The 18,007-nt window shown below is 47.9% G+C and overlaps 1 protein-coding gene across 1 annotated transcript in view; it reads left to right on the forward strand.

Moving 5' to 3' along the window:
• MMRN2 (multimerin 2) overlaps window positions 1-16,898 on the forward strand; it is a 35,331-nt gene extending 18,433 nt beyond the window's left edge. The window contains exons 2-7 of the mRNA XM_006901405.1: window positions 9,248-9,376; window positions 9,452-9,558; window positions 9,702-9,782; window positions 10,460-10,624; window positions 10,721-12,535; window positions 16,513-16,898. Coding sequence (XP_006901467.1) covers window positions 9,248-9,376; window positions 9,452-9,558; window positions 9,702-9,782; window positions 10,460-10,624; window positions 10,721-12,535; window positions 16,513-16,898 — 2,683 coding nt within the window. The remainder of the gene's footprint in view (window positions 1-9,247; window positions 9,377-9,451; window positions 9,559-9,701; window positions 9,783-10,459; window positions 10,625-10,720; window positions 12,536-16,512) is intronic.
• Window positions 16,899-18,007: the final 1,109 nt, after the last annotated feature.

The following is an 18,007-nucleotide window of genomic DNA, read 5'->3' on the forward strand; positions in this document are numbered from 1 at the left end:
TGTATGCAGAGCAGATTATCCAGGAGGCTGGGCTCTGAGAGGAGAATTGTGGCATCAGGATTGATGGAAGATCTATTAACAATCTGAGTTATGCAGATGATACAACCCTGCTTGCTGTAACTGAGGAGGACCTCATGCACTTGGGTCAAGGACTGCAGCCCTCAGTATGGACTGAGGCTCAATGTCAAGAAGACAAAGATTCTCACCACTGGACCAATCCGTAGCATCAGGATGGATGGCGAAGAGATTGAGATTTTTCATAACTTCAGTTTGCTAGACTCCATGGTCAACACTCTTGGCACCAGCAGCCAGGAACTCAAAAAACGTATTGCGATGGGAAAGTCTGCTGTTAGGGACCTCTCTAAAGTACTCAAGAGCAACGGTGTCTCTCTGGAGACACCTGATACAGGCCATGGTCTTCTCAATCGCTTGTTATGCATCAGAGAGTTGGACAATGACTAGGGAGGACAGAAGGAGAATTGATGCCTTTTAGCGGTGGTGCTGGAGAAGAGTATTGAATGTACCATGGACTGCCAAGAAAACAAACATATTCATCCAGGAGAGGGTTAAACCAAGCTACTCCTTGGAGGCAAGGATTCTGGGGCTTCGTCTGACATACTTTGTGTATGTAGCAAGGAGGGACAGGTCCTTAGAGAGGGACATCATGCTTGGGAGGGTAGAAGGACAGCGCAAGAGGGGAAGAGATGGATTGATTCAGTGACTGAGGTAATCGGGGTGGGTGTGTCAGAGGCAGTGCGATTGGCACAGGTTAGAGCAGGGTTTAGGGCTGTTGTACGTAGGGTCACTATGAGTCGCAAACGACTCGACGGCACATAACAACATACATTTGACTACATGTATAACCTGTAAGAGTTAAGCCTTGAAGAACATGATTAGTCTTTTTTCCTGTCCACTTTACATTTTTCTTTAGGTAAACAATCATTGTGTGTGTGTGTGTGTGTGTGTGTGTGTGTGTGTGTGTGTGTGTGTGTTTTCAACTTCTTGGTCACTGTTTTTGTGGAAATATCACAAGCTTTAATAAGCAGGCATTTATCTTCTCTCCATTTAGAAGGCTAGAAGTTTGAATCCAGGATACAGGTTTTCAGCATCTGTGGGCCTGGCATTCTTTGCGCCCTCTTGCTATCCAGTTCCCTCAGGTCTAGTAGGTTCTCGGTCTCAGGATCATGGCTCCAAAGGATGCACTGTGCTGCTAGCTCTTCTCTCTTGATGACAGGAAGATCCTTTTCCTCTCTGCTCATTTTTCATCTTGTATGATAGGAGGCAATATCAGGGTGGATGCAGAGGAGATTGAAATTGTCAACAGCTTCATCTTACTTGGGTCCACAATTAACACCCTTGGTACTAGCAGTCAGGAAGTAAGGAAACACATTGCACTGGGAAAAGCTGCAGTTAGGGATCTCTCCAAATTATTGAGGAGTAGTGATATCAGCTTGAGGACTAAGGTGCATCTGATTCAGGCCATAGTCTTTCCGATCATTTGCTATGCATCTCAGAGCTGGACAATGAATGACAGGAAAAGAATTGACACCTTTAAGCTGTGGTGCTGGAAAAGAGCACTGAACATCCCATGGACGGCCAAGAGAATGAACAGATATGTCTTGAAAGGTGCAGCCAGAGTGCTCTTTGGAGGCAAGACTAATGATGCTTAGCCTCATATACTCTGGGCATGTTGCTAGGAGGGGTTATCCTTAGAGAAGGACATGATGTAGGGAAGAGTGGAGGGATGGTGAAGGAGAGGAAGACCCTCAACCAGGTGAATTGACATGGTGACTGCTGCAATGGGCTCTGTGTGTCGGGAAGTGTGAGGATGGTGCAGGACAGAACAGGGTTCAGATCTTTTGTTCCTAGGATTGCTATGAGTCGTACTCCATTCAACAGCACCAAAAAACAACAACAACATGATACGAGTGAGTCAAAGGTGTAACTTAAGACACACCTCACGCTGCTCCTGCCTCACTAACATGCATCATTGTGATTGGTTGGTGCCATCCAGCGCAGGAGAGAGCGCAGTCCATCCCACCCGGTGCTGCACCTTTCTCTCTCAGTCACTGCTGTGCAGCCCATGCTGCAGCCATGTGTCAATCCATCTTGTTGGGGATCTTCCTCTTTTTTGCTAACACTCCACTTTTCCCAGCATGATGTCTTTCTCTGGTTACTGGCCCCTTCTGAAAACAGGAGAGGAAAGCATGCTGTCCTCATTTCTAAGTACTGAGGGTTAGGATTTAGAACATATGACTAAAAGAAGAGAACCACACAATACTAGAGTCGTGGCCCAGCTAAATTGATACACCTTCTGGAGGGATACAATTTAATTCATGAAATCACTAACTCAGTCCTAAATGGTCAGATGGTCGTTAAAATCTCGTCTAACACTCATTCACATTAATTATTTAGCCAACGTTGTCTTCTTAGAGAAGTCTTTTGCAAGACCTCAAAATACGCTCCAATCTGAACTGTTTACAAGCCAAGTGTAACTCATTATCTGGACACCTCTTATCATCTTCTGTGGTTTCATCTCATTCCTGAGATGGAACTTCTGTTTCCTGACCCCATGCTTTCCTCTTTCTAGATTCACTCTCCTGTCTGGATGAAGATTTCCTTGGATACAGTAGTACTTACTCTGGACTGTACTTTAGAATAACCTAGGAAACTTTCAAGATGCTGATGCCCAGGTTCTAACCCGAAAGAATCTTATTGCACTGTCTAGGGGCAGTGCCTGGGGAATCTAATTTTAAAGAGACATGTGATAGTTTAAATGTGCAGGTATGACTGAGAAGCAGTGTTCTGTAAACCTGTTGAGACTGAGTTGACTGTGATTCACAGTGATCTTGTAGGTCATGGAATGGCTCCACTGGATGCACATGGGCATATCTTTCTCCTGTGAAGTGGTAGGTGGGTTTCATCTTCCACTTCTCAGCAGCCACTGATTAGCACCAGGATTTGAGCTTCTAGGAGCTCACTATGAGCTTTTGTAGGAGCTCATTGCTAAGGGATGCAGGAAGGTCAGTATTTTGAAGGCTTATTTGTTTGAAAGTGTTTTGAAATTTTGCTTGCATGTTGCTGTATAATTTAGTTGATTATATGCAGAACAAATTATCCCGGAGTCTGGGCTATATGAGGAGCAATGTGGCATGAGGATTGGAGGTAGACTCATCAACAGTCTGCGTTATGCAGATGACAAAATCCTGCCTGCTGAAACTGAGGAGGACCTGAAGCGCTTGCTGCAGAAGGTCAAGGACTGCAGCGTTCAACATGGATTGAAGCTCAACAGCAAGAAAACAAAGATTCCCACCACTGGGCTGATTGGTAGCATCATGATAGATGGTGAAGAGAGTGAGATTGTTAACAGCTTTTGTTTGCTCGGCTCCACAATCAACATTCTTGGTACCAGCAGCCAGGAACTTAAAAGACAAATTGCATTGGGAAACTCTGCTGTCAGAGACCTCTCCAAAGTACTGAAAAGCAAATATGTCAGTCTGGAGACTAAGGTGTGCCTGATCCAGGTCATAGTCTTTGCAATTACTTGCTATGCATAAGAAAGCTCAACAATGACTAGGGATGATAAAAGGAGAATTGATGCCTTTGATCTGTGGTGCTGGAGAAGAGTATTGAATACACCATGGGTTGCTAGGAGAACAAACAAGTTCATCCTAGAGAGGGTGAGACCAGGCTACTCCTTGGAGGCAAGGATTTTGAAGCTTTGACATACTTTGGACATTTTGTAAGGAGGGACCAGTCTTTGGAGAGTGACATTATGCTTGAGGGGTGGGGGTGGAGGGACAGCGCAAGATAGGAAGACCCTTAATGAGATGAATTGATTCAGTCATTGGGGTAGGTGTGTCAGAGACAATAAGATTGGCACAGGATAGAGCAGAATTTTGTGCACATAACAACAATAAACAACAACATAGGACTTTTTTCATTGCAAATCCTTTTCCTTCAATATTTTGGAGGCTCTACTGCTTTGGAATGTCTAGTGTTGCTGTCTGGGAAGTCCAAAGCAATTTTAACTGCTGATTGTTTGGGGGTGTGTGCAACTGTTTGTCTTGGCTTTTATACTGCATGACTATGAAAAGAGTAGGGATGGCCACACCTGGTTTCTATTAACTTCACAAAGAGGAACAGTTCCAATCAGCAACATCCACAGTGCAAAACCAATTCCCATAAAGTCAGACATGGTTTCTACACCCCCACACCTACTTATCCCAACATACCAGTTGTACTGGTACACTATTGGGTGTGCAATCCAAGGTAATGGCCATACCACACAGAGTTCATAAGACCACACTCGTGGTTATGACCTTTATTAAGGAAGTTAACATGTTACAATTCAGGTTAGCAGGACACAATTCCTCAGTCATAGCTGCTTCTCATGCATGATCACAGGTCCTTCAGCCTTCCTTCAGTCTTGGGACGTTAGGCCAGTGTCTCAAAGCTCTCTTGTTGCCATTGAGTCACAGTGACTCATAGCGACCCTATGTACAACAGCCCTAAAACCCTGCTCTACCCTGTGCCAATCTTATTGTCTCTGATATACCTACCCCTATTACCCCAGTCACTGAATCAATCCATCTAAAGCTCTCCTGGTCCTGCCAATTAGAAACTCTCCACCCTCACCCCCCAGCAAGTTTGGGTGAAGGTACTTGACCCTGGCTCCATGGAGCAGCAGTCCTAAGGCAGCTCTGTCTCATGTCGGTCTCTGATTCTCTGCTGAGGCTGCTGCTGCTCTTATGTAGGTCTGGTCTGACAGGTGAAGGAATCTCTAAACCCAAAGAATATGCACGGTATACTTCTTCCTTTCTGGTTACTGTTGTTATGTGCCATCGAGTCACCTGCAACTCTTAGTGACCTTATCTATAGCAGTTCTGAAGCCTGCCCTGTCCTGAGCCAGTCTCACTGACTCCGACACACCTACCCTAATTGCCTCAGTTACTGTGTCAATGCATCTCATCTGAGGTCTTCCTCTCCTGCACTGTCCCTCCACCCTTCTGAGCATGCTGCTCTCCAAGGATTGGTCCCTCCTGGCCACATGCCCAAAGTATGGGAGATGGAACTTCAAAATCCTAGCCTCCAAGGAGAAACTTGGTTTCACCCTCTCCAAGACAGACCTATTAGTTTTCTTGGTGGTTCATGGTATGATCAAGACTTTTCTCCAGCACCACAACTCAAAGGCATCCATTCTTCTTTTGTCATCCTTGTCATTGTCCCGCTCTTTGATGCATAGCAAGTAATTGTGAAGACCATGGCCTGGATCAGGCACACCTTAGTCTCTAGACTGACATTGCAGCATTTCAGTACTCTGGAAAGGTCCCTGACAGCAGATTTACCTAATGCAATTGTCTTGATTTCCTGACTTGCTGATGCCAAGTGGCTGTAGAACTGAGCAAGCTATAATTGTTAACAACCTCAATGTCTTCTCCATCCATCATGGTGCTGCCAATTGTGGGTTTTTAGAAGCAGTAAATTGCAGGGGAGGAGGTTGCCCATTTCCCCCCTGCAAAACACCTGGTGGATTTGACAGTGTGCCTTCAGGATTGCAACAAAGCTTCTTACCACTAGGACACCAGAGCTCCTCAGCCGTGTAGTCAAAGTCAGTGACTACAAAAGCCCTTTAAAACAATAAGCTGACTGTTCCACAAAGATTGTAGAATTTTATTTCTGTCTGTAGACTTCTGAAAACAGAATTTCACATTGTACTCTGATGTGAGTTTACTTTCATCATATTGTAGTTACTTTATTGACCTTTTGAATCTGTAAATTCAACCCCTTAACTTCTGGGGTGTTCTGTCATCGTTGTTGATACTGTTATGTGTCACAAAGTCAGCTAGGACTCACAGTGACCCTATGAACCCTGTCCTATCTGTGTCACCCTCACTGTCTCTGGCATGCTTGAGCCCTTTGCTATCATCACTGTGTCAGTCTATCGTGTGTGTGTGTGTGTGTGTGTGTGTGTGTGTGTGTGTGTGTGTGTTGAGGGTATCTTGTTGAGGGTCTTCCTCTCGTACTCTGACCCTTCACCTTTCCAAGCATGATGCTTTTCTATGATTTTGAAATACCTTCTTTTTTTCCTGGAACTCTATTATTATTTGAAAGTTGGATTTTCAGGATTGATCCTTTATTTTTCTTATCTTTTCTTTCTTGTTTCCCCATTTTACTCTTTGTTCTTCTTTTAGAGATCTTTAACTTTCTTTCTTTAAAAATACATTTACTTTCCCCTCTACTTTTGTCTTTATGGTTTTTATTTTCAAGAACTCTTTCTGCTTGCTTTCTTTTTTATAGTTTCCTAATCTTATTTCTTATATGACACTATTTTTTTTTCATTTCTGCATTCTTTTTATAGGCTAGCTAATACATAACTTGTGAGATTGTGAGACCTATGCAAGTCCTTGTTTAAAGAAAATGCAAAAGTATGGAATGTTTTAACATAAATCTTGGGACTATATAAAAGTGACAACCTTCAAAATTCCCTATGTTCTATCATATGGCAAGCTAAAAATTCATTTACTACTCAGTGTTTTTATTCATTCAGCCAGAATTTTGCCCCAATCTCCTTTAATTTCTTCTTTCATACTGTATAATGGATCCACAAGTTTATTGTGCACATTCATTACACCTTTAAAGTATTTCAGAGTTTTAACTCTTAATTCTAAAGTAGCATCTTCATCACATGCAAAAATTGTTTGAGGATGTTTATGGAAAGCTGAAATAGTCCACATGTGACTGGCTCCTTCTTCTATTGCTTTGTACAGAGCAAATGCTTTGTGTGCACCTGTTATGAGGATCATTACTTCTCGAGCATCCATCACTGTCCCCACACCAACTGTCAGAGCCATAGTTGTCACTTTTGACAAATCTCCATCAAAATATTTGGCATTTACCAAAATGGTGTCCATTGCTAGTCTTTAATCTTGTCCTTGACACTAAACTGGATCCTGGCTCATTGAAAGCAATATGACCATTGGGACCTATTCCTCCAACAAAAAGATCTATTCCTCCAGTATCTTTAATTTTCTTTTCAAGTGCATCACATTCTGCTCAGTTCAAATCTGCCAGCTGCTCCATGAGGGAATCATGTGGATCTCCTCCCATGTGATTAAACTGCCTCTGAAAACATGCTAAAGGGTTAGCTATGAGTTGGTTCTGATTCAATGGTACACCAACACCACCACGTCATCTGTAATGGCGATTTTCCTCTGAAGTAATCGTTGGCTAACTGCTCACCAAGAGGTTTTGGTTTTTAGTTTTTGTCAAGGAGTTGACTCCAATCATGGTGGCCCCACAAGCAGAGAGTTTAACTACATCGTGCGGCTTTCACGCTGTGATTTCTAAGAGACAGATCGCCAGACCTGTCTTTCAAGCACCTCTGGGAATGTTCAGAACTCCAATCTTTTTTATACAGTAGGGTGCTCAGCCATTAGTGGTATTGGGAGGGGCTTTCTGATCCATTTTGCTTCAGGAAGCTCTGGTTAGGCAATTTCACTGGGGGACTCCTGAGGATCTTTGCGTCTTTCCTCTTGGACTGGGCCATTTTCCTGAAAAGCTTTTCCAGGCTAAGAGGATAAAAGCTGGCTGGCAGGGCTCTGGGAAACACTTGGGAGTAAGTTGGGAGCTGGGGGCCATAACATTCAAAACACACATTGTCATTTAATCTCTTTCTATCCTTCCGGTTACACTGCATGACCCAGTACACAAACTATTAGCAAAGAATAAAAATCTCAACCCCCAACGTTATCACCAACGTCCATGCATTTTGACTTCTAGCGTCTCATAACAGGACCATTTCTTCTGTATTCATCACAGTGAGTCCAATCCAAGTCGCCATCTTCTCCTGCCTAGACCTTTGCAATAACTTCAACAAGTCTTGTCCTCTCCTACCTTTTTATGTCCAGGAGCCAGGGTGGCTCACTTGTATCACTTCCCCATCAGTACCCAGGATCCAGCATTCAAGGCCTCCATGGTCTCGCTTCTCCTTTCCTCTCAGTCCCACCCCTTCTTCACAGTTGGTACATTTATGGTCCCACATATGTCAGTGCCACCGCTTCTATTGCCTCGTCTCTTTTTAAGACTCAGCCCAGTTATCACCTCCCCCTAAAGGTCCTGTAGGCAGGCAGGCCCCTGGATGCTTCTTGGTGGTTCTAGCATGTATCTCACATCAGAGACTGACAGGCATCCCAGGGACCCCGAGGGAAGGCCTGTTCTTGGTACTCTGTCTTGAGTCCAGCTCTGAGTACCAAGAGCTGCTGAGCTGCACTGATCTACAGAGGTCATTGCTGCTTGGACGGTGACAGAGCCTCTCCCTCTCCCTGTGAGCTGTCTGCTGAGGGAAGGGTGGACACTGACCCTTCGCACTGACCCCTTCAAGTTGCCGGCATGTGAGTGAACACTGATCAGCCCTCTTCAGTACCTGTCATGGCACATTCTAGGGAAAGGCAGTGAGGAAGGAACTACCCAGGTCTTTCAGATGCAGCCGTCCAAACCAGCCTCGAGGAACCTCAGCGAACCCCGAGAGGAGCTAGCTCACATGATGCCACCTTCTCAACAGTGTGGTACTACTGGAAAGTCCGTCTGTGTAACAGCACTAACAGGGCAGGACAAAGGGCAGGTGCCCTTCCTGGGGGAGGTCTCTGGTGAGGAAAAATGTGAGTAGTAATGGAGGCAGCTGTCAGGGCAATCGGGGTGGGGCCCTGGAGCCATGCTTTGAGTGCCTGTTAGGAGCACTCCTCAGCCTACTGCATAGAGAGAATCTATATTGTCATGGGGAAAGTGGTTCTCTTGGCCGAGTGCCTTGCTCAAAGGGCCACAGCTAGAAAGTGGTTTCGGAGGGACTGGCTTCAGGACTCCCCAGCCCCAGCTGCACCAGGCAACCTTCCTGCTACCAGGAACAACCATGAAATGTGTTCTGCCTCTGCCATTAACTTGCTGTGTGATTTTGGGGTGTCCTCAGCCTCTGCATGCTGTCCCAGGGCTTGCTCCTGTGAGGCAGTAGAACATATGCTGTCTCAGACAAGGGTTTGCAGAGCATTTGATGTTGAACTAGGGGGATAAATAATACAGATGCTCCCTCCTCAGGGCTAATGTATTCCAGGAACTTCACCTTTGGTGGGAGTGGGGGTGGGAGTGGGGCCTCTGACCTAGTCCCTTCTGTGGGCCCCTGGGAGAGAAGGATGAGGCAGAGGTGGGCAGCTCTGCACCCTCTCCTTTTACTCAGTTTCTGCTTTCTTTCTAGTAACTGGTGCCCCTACCAAAAGTACAAGCTGGTCACTTTCATAGCTGCTTGCAAAACGGAGAAATTTCTCATCCACTCACAGCAGCCATGTCCACAGTCAGCTCCCAAGTGCCAGAAAATCAAAGTCATGTGAGTATGGGGCAGTTCTGGTCACCTCAGCGTGCTTGCCGCCCCCTAGTCTCTGAGCCGGTTCTCCCTCCGCAGGTATCGCATGGCCTCCAAGCCAATGTACCAGGTCAAGCAGAAGGTTCTGGCCTCTGTGGCCTGGAGGTGCTGCCCAGGCTATGTGGGCCCTGACTGCCAGCACCACGGTAGGGCACTTGTGGCTTGCCCCATCTTGCTATAGATATCTACTCTCCCTACTTCCTCCCACCTCAACCTCAGATTCCAGAGGTGGCACAGAGCCCCTGACCCCCAGGGCAATATTCCACAACCTCCCTGCTTTTCTCAGCAGTTCCCATGTCACTCTCGGAGCCTGCAGATCCAGGTGACAGCCACCAGGAACCCTGGGAAGTGCCAGTCAGTGCTGAACATGGTTTGTACCTCTCCTGGGAAGGTGGAAAAATCCCTTTGGACTTCCTGGCTGTGCAGGACGGTGGTCAGGCAGAGTTCTAGTGCCCCTTCTCCTTTGATGAGGGGAGTCATTTTAGGAAAACTAGCCCCTTGAATCAGTAGACGGTCTTTTCTCACCCTCCCTGCTCCACTCCACCCTGGGAAACCCGCGCTCACCACTGCCAGTCTGTAGAATCCACACACATGCCCTTGAGAGGTTGCCTAGGAGCACAGCTTCATCTGGCACTGTCCTTGCCCTTGAACCACACAAGTCCCTAATCAGAGGCATGCCATCACTGGACTTGGATTTTGTACAGATCAAGCCACCAAGAGATACCATTTGTGGGATCTCTCAGGGTTAGGACTGGAGTTGGGGTGGCGATTAATTTCCTGAAATGACCAGCTCCTATTCCTGACAAGTGGTGCCTGGAAGCATGCATTTTGAGGCTATTTCTGTGTGACTGAGAAAGTTGGAATGCCAGGATGTATTAACCATGTCTCCTGGGGTGGGTGTGGGGTATCATCCTCAGGACTCCCTTGCTGTCCTTCCTGAGCTACAGGTGCCTAAGCTTACAGAGCGTCAGCCTGCCTTCCTGCTCCCAACTCCTAAATCTCTGTCCCTTGTGATCTGGGTAGGCCCGGCCTCTGATATGCATTTAGGCTTCCAAGTTGCGGAGATCAGAAAGGTGACACTGCAGCAGGAACATCAGCTGCAAGAACTCCAGAATGATTTTCACCAGTTGGCTGGCAGCCTTGAGGACATATGGACAGCCTCGGAGAGTAATCTCACAGAAGCTACTGCTCAGGCAAATCAAACTGAGCTTGGTGAGTCACATCTGAAGTGTTACCTTCAGGGGAGGCTGCATGCTAGGGATTTCTACTCTTGCAACACACTTACAAATGTGTCTCTGGTGCCTGCAGAGTTGCCCAACAGACCCCTGGAGCAAGTGCTGCGGTCCCAAATGGAGGCCTTTCTACGAGTGCATTTCAGCTCCATCTGGAGGGACTTCAACAAAAGCCTGCACGACCTTTCTCAGACCCTAACAAATCTGTCTCACGATGTGGAAACCAATCGCCTGGCCATCCAGAGGATCCAGGAAAGCATCGTGGCCAGCGCAGACTTCCAGGAGCTTGGTGCCAAATTTGAAAGTAAGGTGCAAGAGACTGTCGAGAGAGTGGGTCAGCTGCGGCAGGATGTGGAAGATCGCCTGCACCTCCAGAACCTCTCCTTGCAACGGTCCCTGGAGGAGGTCCAGGTTAACATGGACACCAAGCTGAAACGATTCTACAAGGCCCAGGAGCTCCTGACACTCAACGGTAGTCTGCTGGCTGTGGTTGGGCTAGGAGCTGGGGCCAGGCCAGAGCCAGAGAGCCTGCAGGCGAGACTGGGGCAGCTGCAGAGGAACCTTTCCAGCCTGCATGTGGACTCGGGCCGCCGGGAAGAGGAGCTGCAGAGGACTCTGGAGGATATTAGGACAACCCTGGCCCAGCACGGGGACGAGATCAAGGAGCTATACTCAGAATCGGATGAGACCTTTGATGAGATTAGCAAGGTGGAGCGGCAGGTGCAGGAGCTGTACGTGAACCACACGGCGCTGCGCGAGCTCCGGGTGATCCTCATGGAGAAGTCGCTGATTATGGAGGAGAATAAGGAGGAGATGGAACGGCACCTGCTGGAGCTCAACCTCACCCTCCAGCACCTGCAGGGTGGCCATGCCGACCTCATAAAGTACATCAAGGACTGCAACTGTCAGAAGCTCTACTTGGACATGGACGTCATCCGGGAGGGCCAGAGGGACACCACTCAGGCCCTGGAGGAGACTCAGGTTAACCTGGAGGAGCGACGGCCTCTGGAAAGCCCCGCCGTGCACGCCCTGCGGGCCGCGATGGAGGACCTCTCCCTGGCGGTGGATGCTCAGAGAGCCGAGGCAGAGCGTGCAAGCGCAGACAAGGCGCGCCTGCGCACTCAGCTGCACGTGTTGCTGCGCGAGGTGGCGGAGCTTCAGGCGGCTGAGGGCTCAGTCCGCGTGCAGCTGCGCCTGCTCAACAGCTCCTTTGGAGCGCTGCTGGAGGACGCCCTGCGGCACGAGGCCGTGCTTGTGGCGCTCTTCGGGGAGGAGATGCTAGAGGCCTTGTCGGAGGATGATCCCAGCCCACTGCCCCTGTCCTATGAGCAGATCCGCCTGGGCCTGCAGGAAGCGGCCAGCGGGCTGCGGGAGCAGGCATTCGGCTGGGCGACCCTTGCCAGCAGGGTGAGCGCCTTGGAGCAGGCCGCCAGCAGCCTGCAGGGCTGGGTCGGTCCCGAGGCAGAGCACCTGGAGCCCAGCCACGAGGTACCGCGCGAGGGGGACCCCAGCGCCGAACGCAGAGATCTGTTTGCACTGAAGGGCGAGCTCCAGCTCCTGGGTGCCCAGGTTCAGCGGGCCGAGCAGTGCTGTGAGGCCTCCAGGGCTGCTGGCAGCAGTGATTCATTATCGGCCCTGGAAAGCGCGCTCTTCACCACCCAGCTAGACTTGGAGCGGCACCAACAGCTCTTCCATAGCCTGTTTGGGAACTTCCAAGGGCTGGTGGCAGGCAACGTCAGTTTAGACCTGGAGAAACTTCAGGCCATGCTGAGCAGAAAGGAGAAGAAACAGAAGGGCCTGAAGGCTCCGGGGACACGGGACAAGAAACAGGCAGAGCAGTCACTCCTCCGAGGCCATGGCCGTGCTTTGGTTACAGATCCAGGCGAGGCAGGTGAGCACTGGGGACAGGGGTGTCTGGGAAGTAGGGATATCTAGCAGCGAGGGTGTTTAGCAGTGGGGGTGTCTCGGCGGCGGGGGTGTCTAGTGGTGAAGCTGTCTAGATGGTGGGGCTGTCTAGCTGTGGGGGTGTCTAGGCGGCAGGGCATTCTACAGGTGAGGTCTTCTAGAGGCGGAGAGGTCTAGGCTGTGGAGTTGTCTGCCTAGGCAGTGGGGGTGTGTGGGAGAATTCTCAGGCCTGTAGTGACGACTTGGGCTCCCACTTAGTACCTAGGACTCAGCCACTCAGAGTGTGTTGATTTTGTTAATTGCTTTCCAACCCCGACTCCTATTCATATCCAATGGAACAAAACGCTGCCTGGTCTCACACATCCTCCACATCCCTACAGTCTGTTACTGAGATTCACCTTAAGGGGCTCATCTTCCAGACCTAGACTGGTCAATACTATGTTGTGATCCAGTTAATTCTTTTTTGACCGATTTTTGGAAGTAGATCAATAGACCTTTCTTCCTGGTCTGTCTTTGGAAGGTCGGCTGAAATTTGTCCAGCATGGTGACCCTGTTAGTCTTTTAAAAAACTGTGATGGTAACACACAGCCATCTCAGTAGAATAGATTGACAGGTAAACCTACTATGGTACATTGTTACCGTCATGTACTGTGGAGTGGGAACTGACCAGTGGTGACCTACCTTCCAGCAAGTTGCACAGGAGGAGATTGCAGAGCAGCTGGTGGATTTGAACTATCTACCTTGGAAGTGGTAGCATAGTTCCTTAGCACTAGACCACCAGAGTTCCCTAGTGTGGTAGAAATGACTGCTTCTACTAGAATCACTGTCAGTGTTAGAACCTGGGAGCCAGTAGAGTCAGCTGGCATGTTAATGTCCATGTCCAAAGCTCAGATATATGCTGTTGGCTCAAGGCTTCCCTGTCACAACTGTAGGGCTGAAGGGGAGCATGCTTCTCCCAGTTCCTGTTACGACCTCATATCCCCCCATCTCAGCTCTTAGTTACAGGTTTTTAAACGAGTGTGCACAAGGAGTTCATTCTCTGTGCAAATATTCCACTCTTCTTTTTGCCTTGTGCTGGGTGTCACGTGGTTCCCTTCTTAGACCTTCCACATGGGAACACCACAGTTCATGAATTATCACCTCTTTTTATCCAGAAATGAGGTACTACCAGGAAAGTGTCTTGCTCAAACAACTATTAGTGGCCCAGAGGAGACCAGGTTGTGCCCTTCCCGGCCCCATGTCTTCCGAAAGGCCCTTAGTGACTAGTCCCCACAGAACCCCAAGCGCTTGGGAGCTGTCTACAAGGCTGAAATTATGTGCTCTCCACCTTTCCATCCCTCTCCTGAGTGGTCCTGAGATGAGACCACTAGGCTCTGTGGCCCTGCTGGCTTTACTTTGACAGAGGCTGAGTGTTGGTGGTGGGGACTGGCACGAGGACCCTGCACTGTCTCTCCAGTGGTGCATGGGCTGGAGGAGTGCTTGCCCACAGAAGCTCCCTCCCCGCTGCATGCTCTCAGGGCTCACCATGTGTGTCTTCTCGAGAGTGGTGGGACTCGATAGTCATTGATTTGCCCTAGTGTCTGCCTCTGTATAAAGGGGAATGAACACATACATCAGACGGTTGTACGTAAGGTAGGTGGTGTTGGCACGCACCAACTCAGGCTTACAGCCACAGTGTTTCATAGAGGCAAGATTGCAACACGTAACCAGCCCACTTTGGACACATCACTAGGAAAGACCAATGACTAGAAAAGGTCGCTGCGGTTATTGGAGGGTCAGCAAGAATGAGATGGGCAGACACAATATCCACAACATTGGTCTCAGAGGCCCATGAAGATGGCTCAGGACCAGGCAACGTTAGGTTTTCTTTGTTTCTGGTTCATGCCTACTTCAGTGACAGCTGGTAATAGTGCCAGTTTGGGATGTTGTAGGACCCCAGCCGATGGTTCCCATTTCCTAACATTTTCAGGCAAGGCTAAAGTCTTGTTCCAGTTTATTTACATTAACTCTCCGTCTTTTTTCTCTTGAGGGTGATTCAGGGCTTCAGTGTACCCATTTCCCTTTGTCTTCTGCAGGAAGTCTGTAGGACTTGAATGTGTGCAGTCACTTGTGAGAGAAGCCTATTCTGGGCCGGACTACCAGCGCAATCCTTCCACCTTTTGCAGGGCTGTGGACACTTCCTGGGTGGGGTCAGCCAGGGCCCGTGCAGGCTGATGGAGCAGGTGAAGGGAGAGTACGGTCGGGTAGAGGGCGCCCCAGTCTTGCCTTCCTTCTGCTGGGATAGTGCACCCCCTCCTGGGTGCTGGAAGAACTGCAGTGCCAGCCCCTTTCCCTGCAACTTGACAGAAGGAAAGCTATTCATGGTTTAGATCTGTTGTTCATAGGGTCACTATGAGTCGTGATAAACTTGACAGCACCTAACAGCAACAGTTCTCATAAAGGGAGCGCTGGTGTCCTAGTGGGTCAGGAGTTGTACTGTTAATCCAAGGACAGATTCAAATCCACCAGCTGCTCTTTAGGAGAAAAATGGGCAGTTTCTTCCCAAGTGATTTTTGAATTCTCAAGCACTCTTTCACAATTAAGGAAGAGTATTTTCATGTAAAAGGCGGTTTCTGCACAAAGAGAGACAAAGGGTCTGGACGCAAGTTCCTGGATCTAAGTCAACAACTTCTGGGCAGGTTGGTCTCTACGAGGTGGGGAGCTTGGTCATAGCTGCAATCCCAAAAAGACTTCCCCCCCTTGCTATTCTGGCCCGCTCTTTCCAAGCTGAGCAGTTGGAACACCCCCTTCCTCACTGCATTTCCTCACTCTTCACGCACAACGTGCTCCTGCATCTGAGCCTCCTGCCTGTGTCCATCTCATCTCAGCAAAGTGCTTGTCCATGTGCAGACGTGTCTGCTCTCAACTCAGCCATTTATTAGCTGTGTGATCTGGAGCAAACAGCTTTCCTTCTCTGGGCCTCAGTGTTCCCATCTAACATTGCAGGGTTTCAAACAGTAAGATCTAATTTGAAACCTAGGTGGAAAACCTGCATCTCTAAGAAACTTTTCTTTCTTGGCTCCACCTGCTTCTTCCTTACTCAAAATCCGCATCAAACATGCAGCAGGAGTACGTTCACTGTTCCTTACTCATCTCACTAGTGACAGTGATGCCTCAAGATCCCGAGTAGATAGTAGTCGGGTGTCAGAGATGAGGGTTCCTGTGTCAGCCTGACTTTTGGCTCCAGACTCTCTAAGTTTTCTCATCTGTAAAGCTGGAGTATTTGTCTCTCAAGAACATTGGTAGGAAAAGGCATCAGAGAGGAAATGCTTTGTTAACACGTTCACCAGTCTAGATAACAGACTTGTCCTCTGTTTAAGGATATACTGTGCACTGGCCACTCAGCTCCTGCTCCCTAAGGTGTTGCTAATGGCTGTTACCAGTTGACCTATTTCTTCATTTCTTGGCTTATTACTCTTTGAAATAAAGCTGACAACGCAAACAATTCTTTACATATACCATTTAGTAGCATTGATTATATGCTTCAAATTGTGCAAATACAAACTTACCGTCCTCTTAAGTTACACATGTAAACTCTCCAGTTGCTGTTGTCAGTTGGATCCCTGATAGATCATTCTTAAGTGATCACCATGTTCAGGACAGATATTCTTTACTAGAGTCAGGGGCTATTACTGACTGAAGCTTTAAAGATCATCTCAGACAGTAGTTTTAAGGGTTCATCCAGCCTTTATGGCTCCAGAAAGTCTGAATTCCATGAGAATGGTTCATTCTCTTCTGCATTTTTACATTCCCTTCCTTCTCTGATGAGGTTTTTCCATAGAATCCTTTATCAAACTATTCAAGCACCATTCTGGTTTTCTAGTCAGTGACTTATTGCTAATGCTGACAAGTTGAGACAGCAGGTGTTGGGGCTTAACTTCTCATGCTGTTTATACCCTGAGCACTTTCCTCCTGTACTTTCAGGTTTTCCTGTGGCCTTCTATGCCAGCTATTCAGAAAAGACGTCTGCCTCAAAGACTGTGAAGTTCAACACGACCTACATCAACATTGGCAGCAGCTACTTCCCGGAACATGGCTACTTCCAAGCCCCTGAGCGTGGGGTATATTTGTTTGCTGTGAGCATCGAATTTGGTCCAGGCCCAGGGACTGGACAGCTGGTGTTTGGAGGTCACCATCAGACCCCAGTCTCTATTGTTGGGGACCAGAGGAGTGGAAGCCCAGCAGTGACTTTTGCTCTAGCTGAGCTGCAGAAGGGGGAGAGGGTGTGGTTTGAGTTAACCCAGGGACTGGTAACCCCTAGGGCCCCTACAGCCTCTACATTTGGAGGCTTCCTGATCTTCAAGACCTAAACCTGCACAGCTCTGATGGCTGCTTAGGACTTGTCAAGCACCACCTCCCCCCGACCCAGCCGGGGCTCCAGCCACGGATGCTTTGAAGAACATCTGTTCACCTAGCTTTTCCTAGAAATTTACTGAAGAACAGTGTGCTCTGTGTGCTGTGTGTGGGCTTGCTCTAGATACACTGGATTTTAGTTTTGGGGTGTTTCCCCCCTTTGATTTGTGTGAATGTTTACAAAATATATTGTGAGGTGTTTTGTTTTATCTTTCTGTCAATCAGTTAATCATATTTTGTTTTATAATATTAATTACAATATACACAATGTTATTGTCCATTCATTCCACATTGTCCTTCCCTTCAAATTCTAATTTTTCTTAATGATGTGGAGTGGAATGTTCTTTGTGGGCAGGACCTGGCTGAAGGAGCAGTGTGATTCCAGTGCTCGAGACACTAGTTCTTTGTCACCTCCATCTTTGCTTAAGATCTTTTTTTATGTTTTGCTCCGGTGACTGGAAAGGCTTTAAAACTTTCTCCCCTTTCTCTTTTTAATTTTATCCTAGAAAGCTATTCTTTCACAGAAGAAATATGTTTTAATTGCTGTGTATATGTTGTTGAGTCAAGTACAACTCCTAACAAGCCTGTGAGCTGCAGATCTGAGCTCTGTCCTATCCTGTGCTGTCCTCACCATTTCTGACATACTCCAGTCTATTGCTGCAGTCACTGTGTGAATCCCTGTACTTGAGGGTCTTCCTCTCCTGCGGTATTCCTCTGCCTTCCCAAGCGTGATGTCCTTTTCCCAAGGAATAGCACCTCCTAACAACCTGCTGCCCAAAGTATGTCAGATGTTTACCATGTTTAATGATGTTTAATTAGTGGGGACATTTTGGACTACATTCATTCTAACTTTAAAGGAAAACAGACTGTAGTGACCAGAGAAGTATGAGAAAGCCAATTCTGGTCACCAGCAGTCTGCCTGGTTGGAGTTAACTGAGGGAGCTAAAACATTGGTATTTTAATTTCCTTTTCTCCTTGCCTCACACAGAGGACAAGATATGTCAAACTTTAACTAAAATGTGGGAAACTTTCACTCTTCACTTTCCCCAAGAAGGTAAGGCCATCC

Source organism: Elephantulus edwardii, unplaced genomic scaffold (genome assembly GCF_000299155.1).
Source record: "Elephantulus edwardii isolate Elephantulus edwardi_28Jun2011 unplaced genomic scaffold, EleEdw1.0 scaffold00324, whole genome shotgun sequence".
Taxonomy (NCBI): Eukaryota; Metazoa; Chordata; class Mammalia; order Macroscelidea; family Macroscelididae; genus Elephantulus; species Elephantulus edwardii.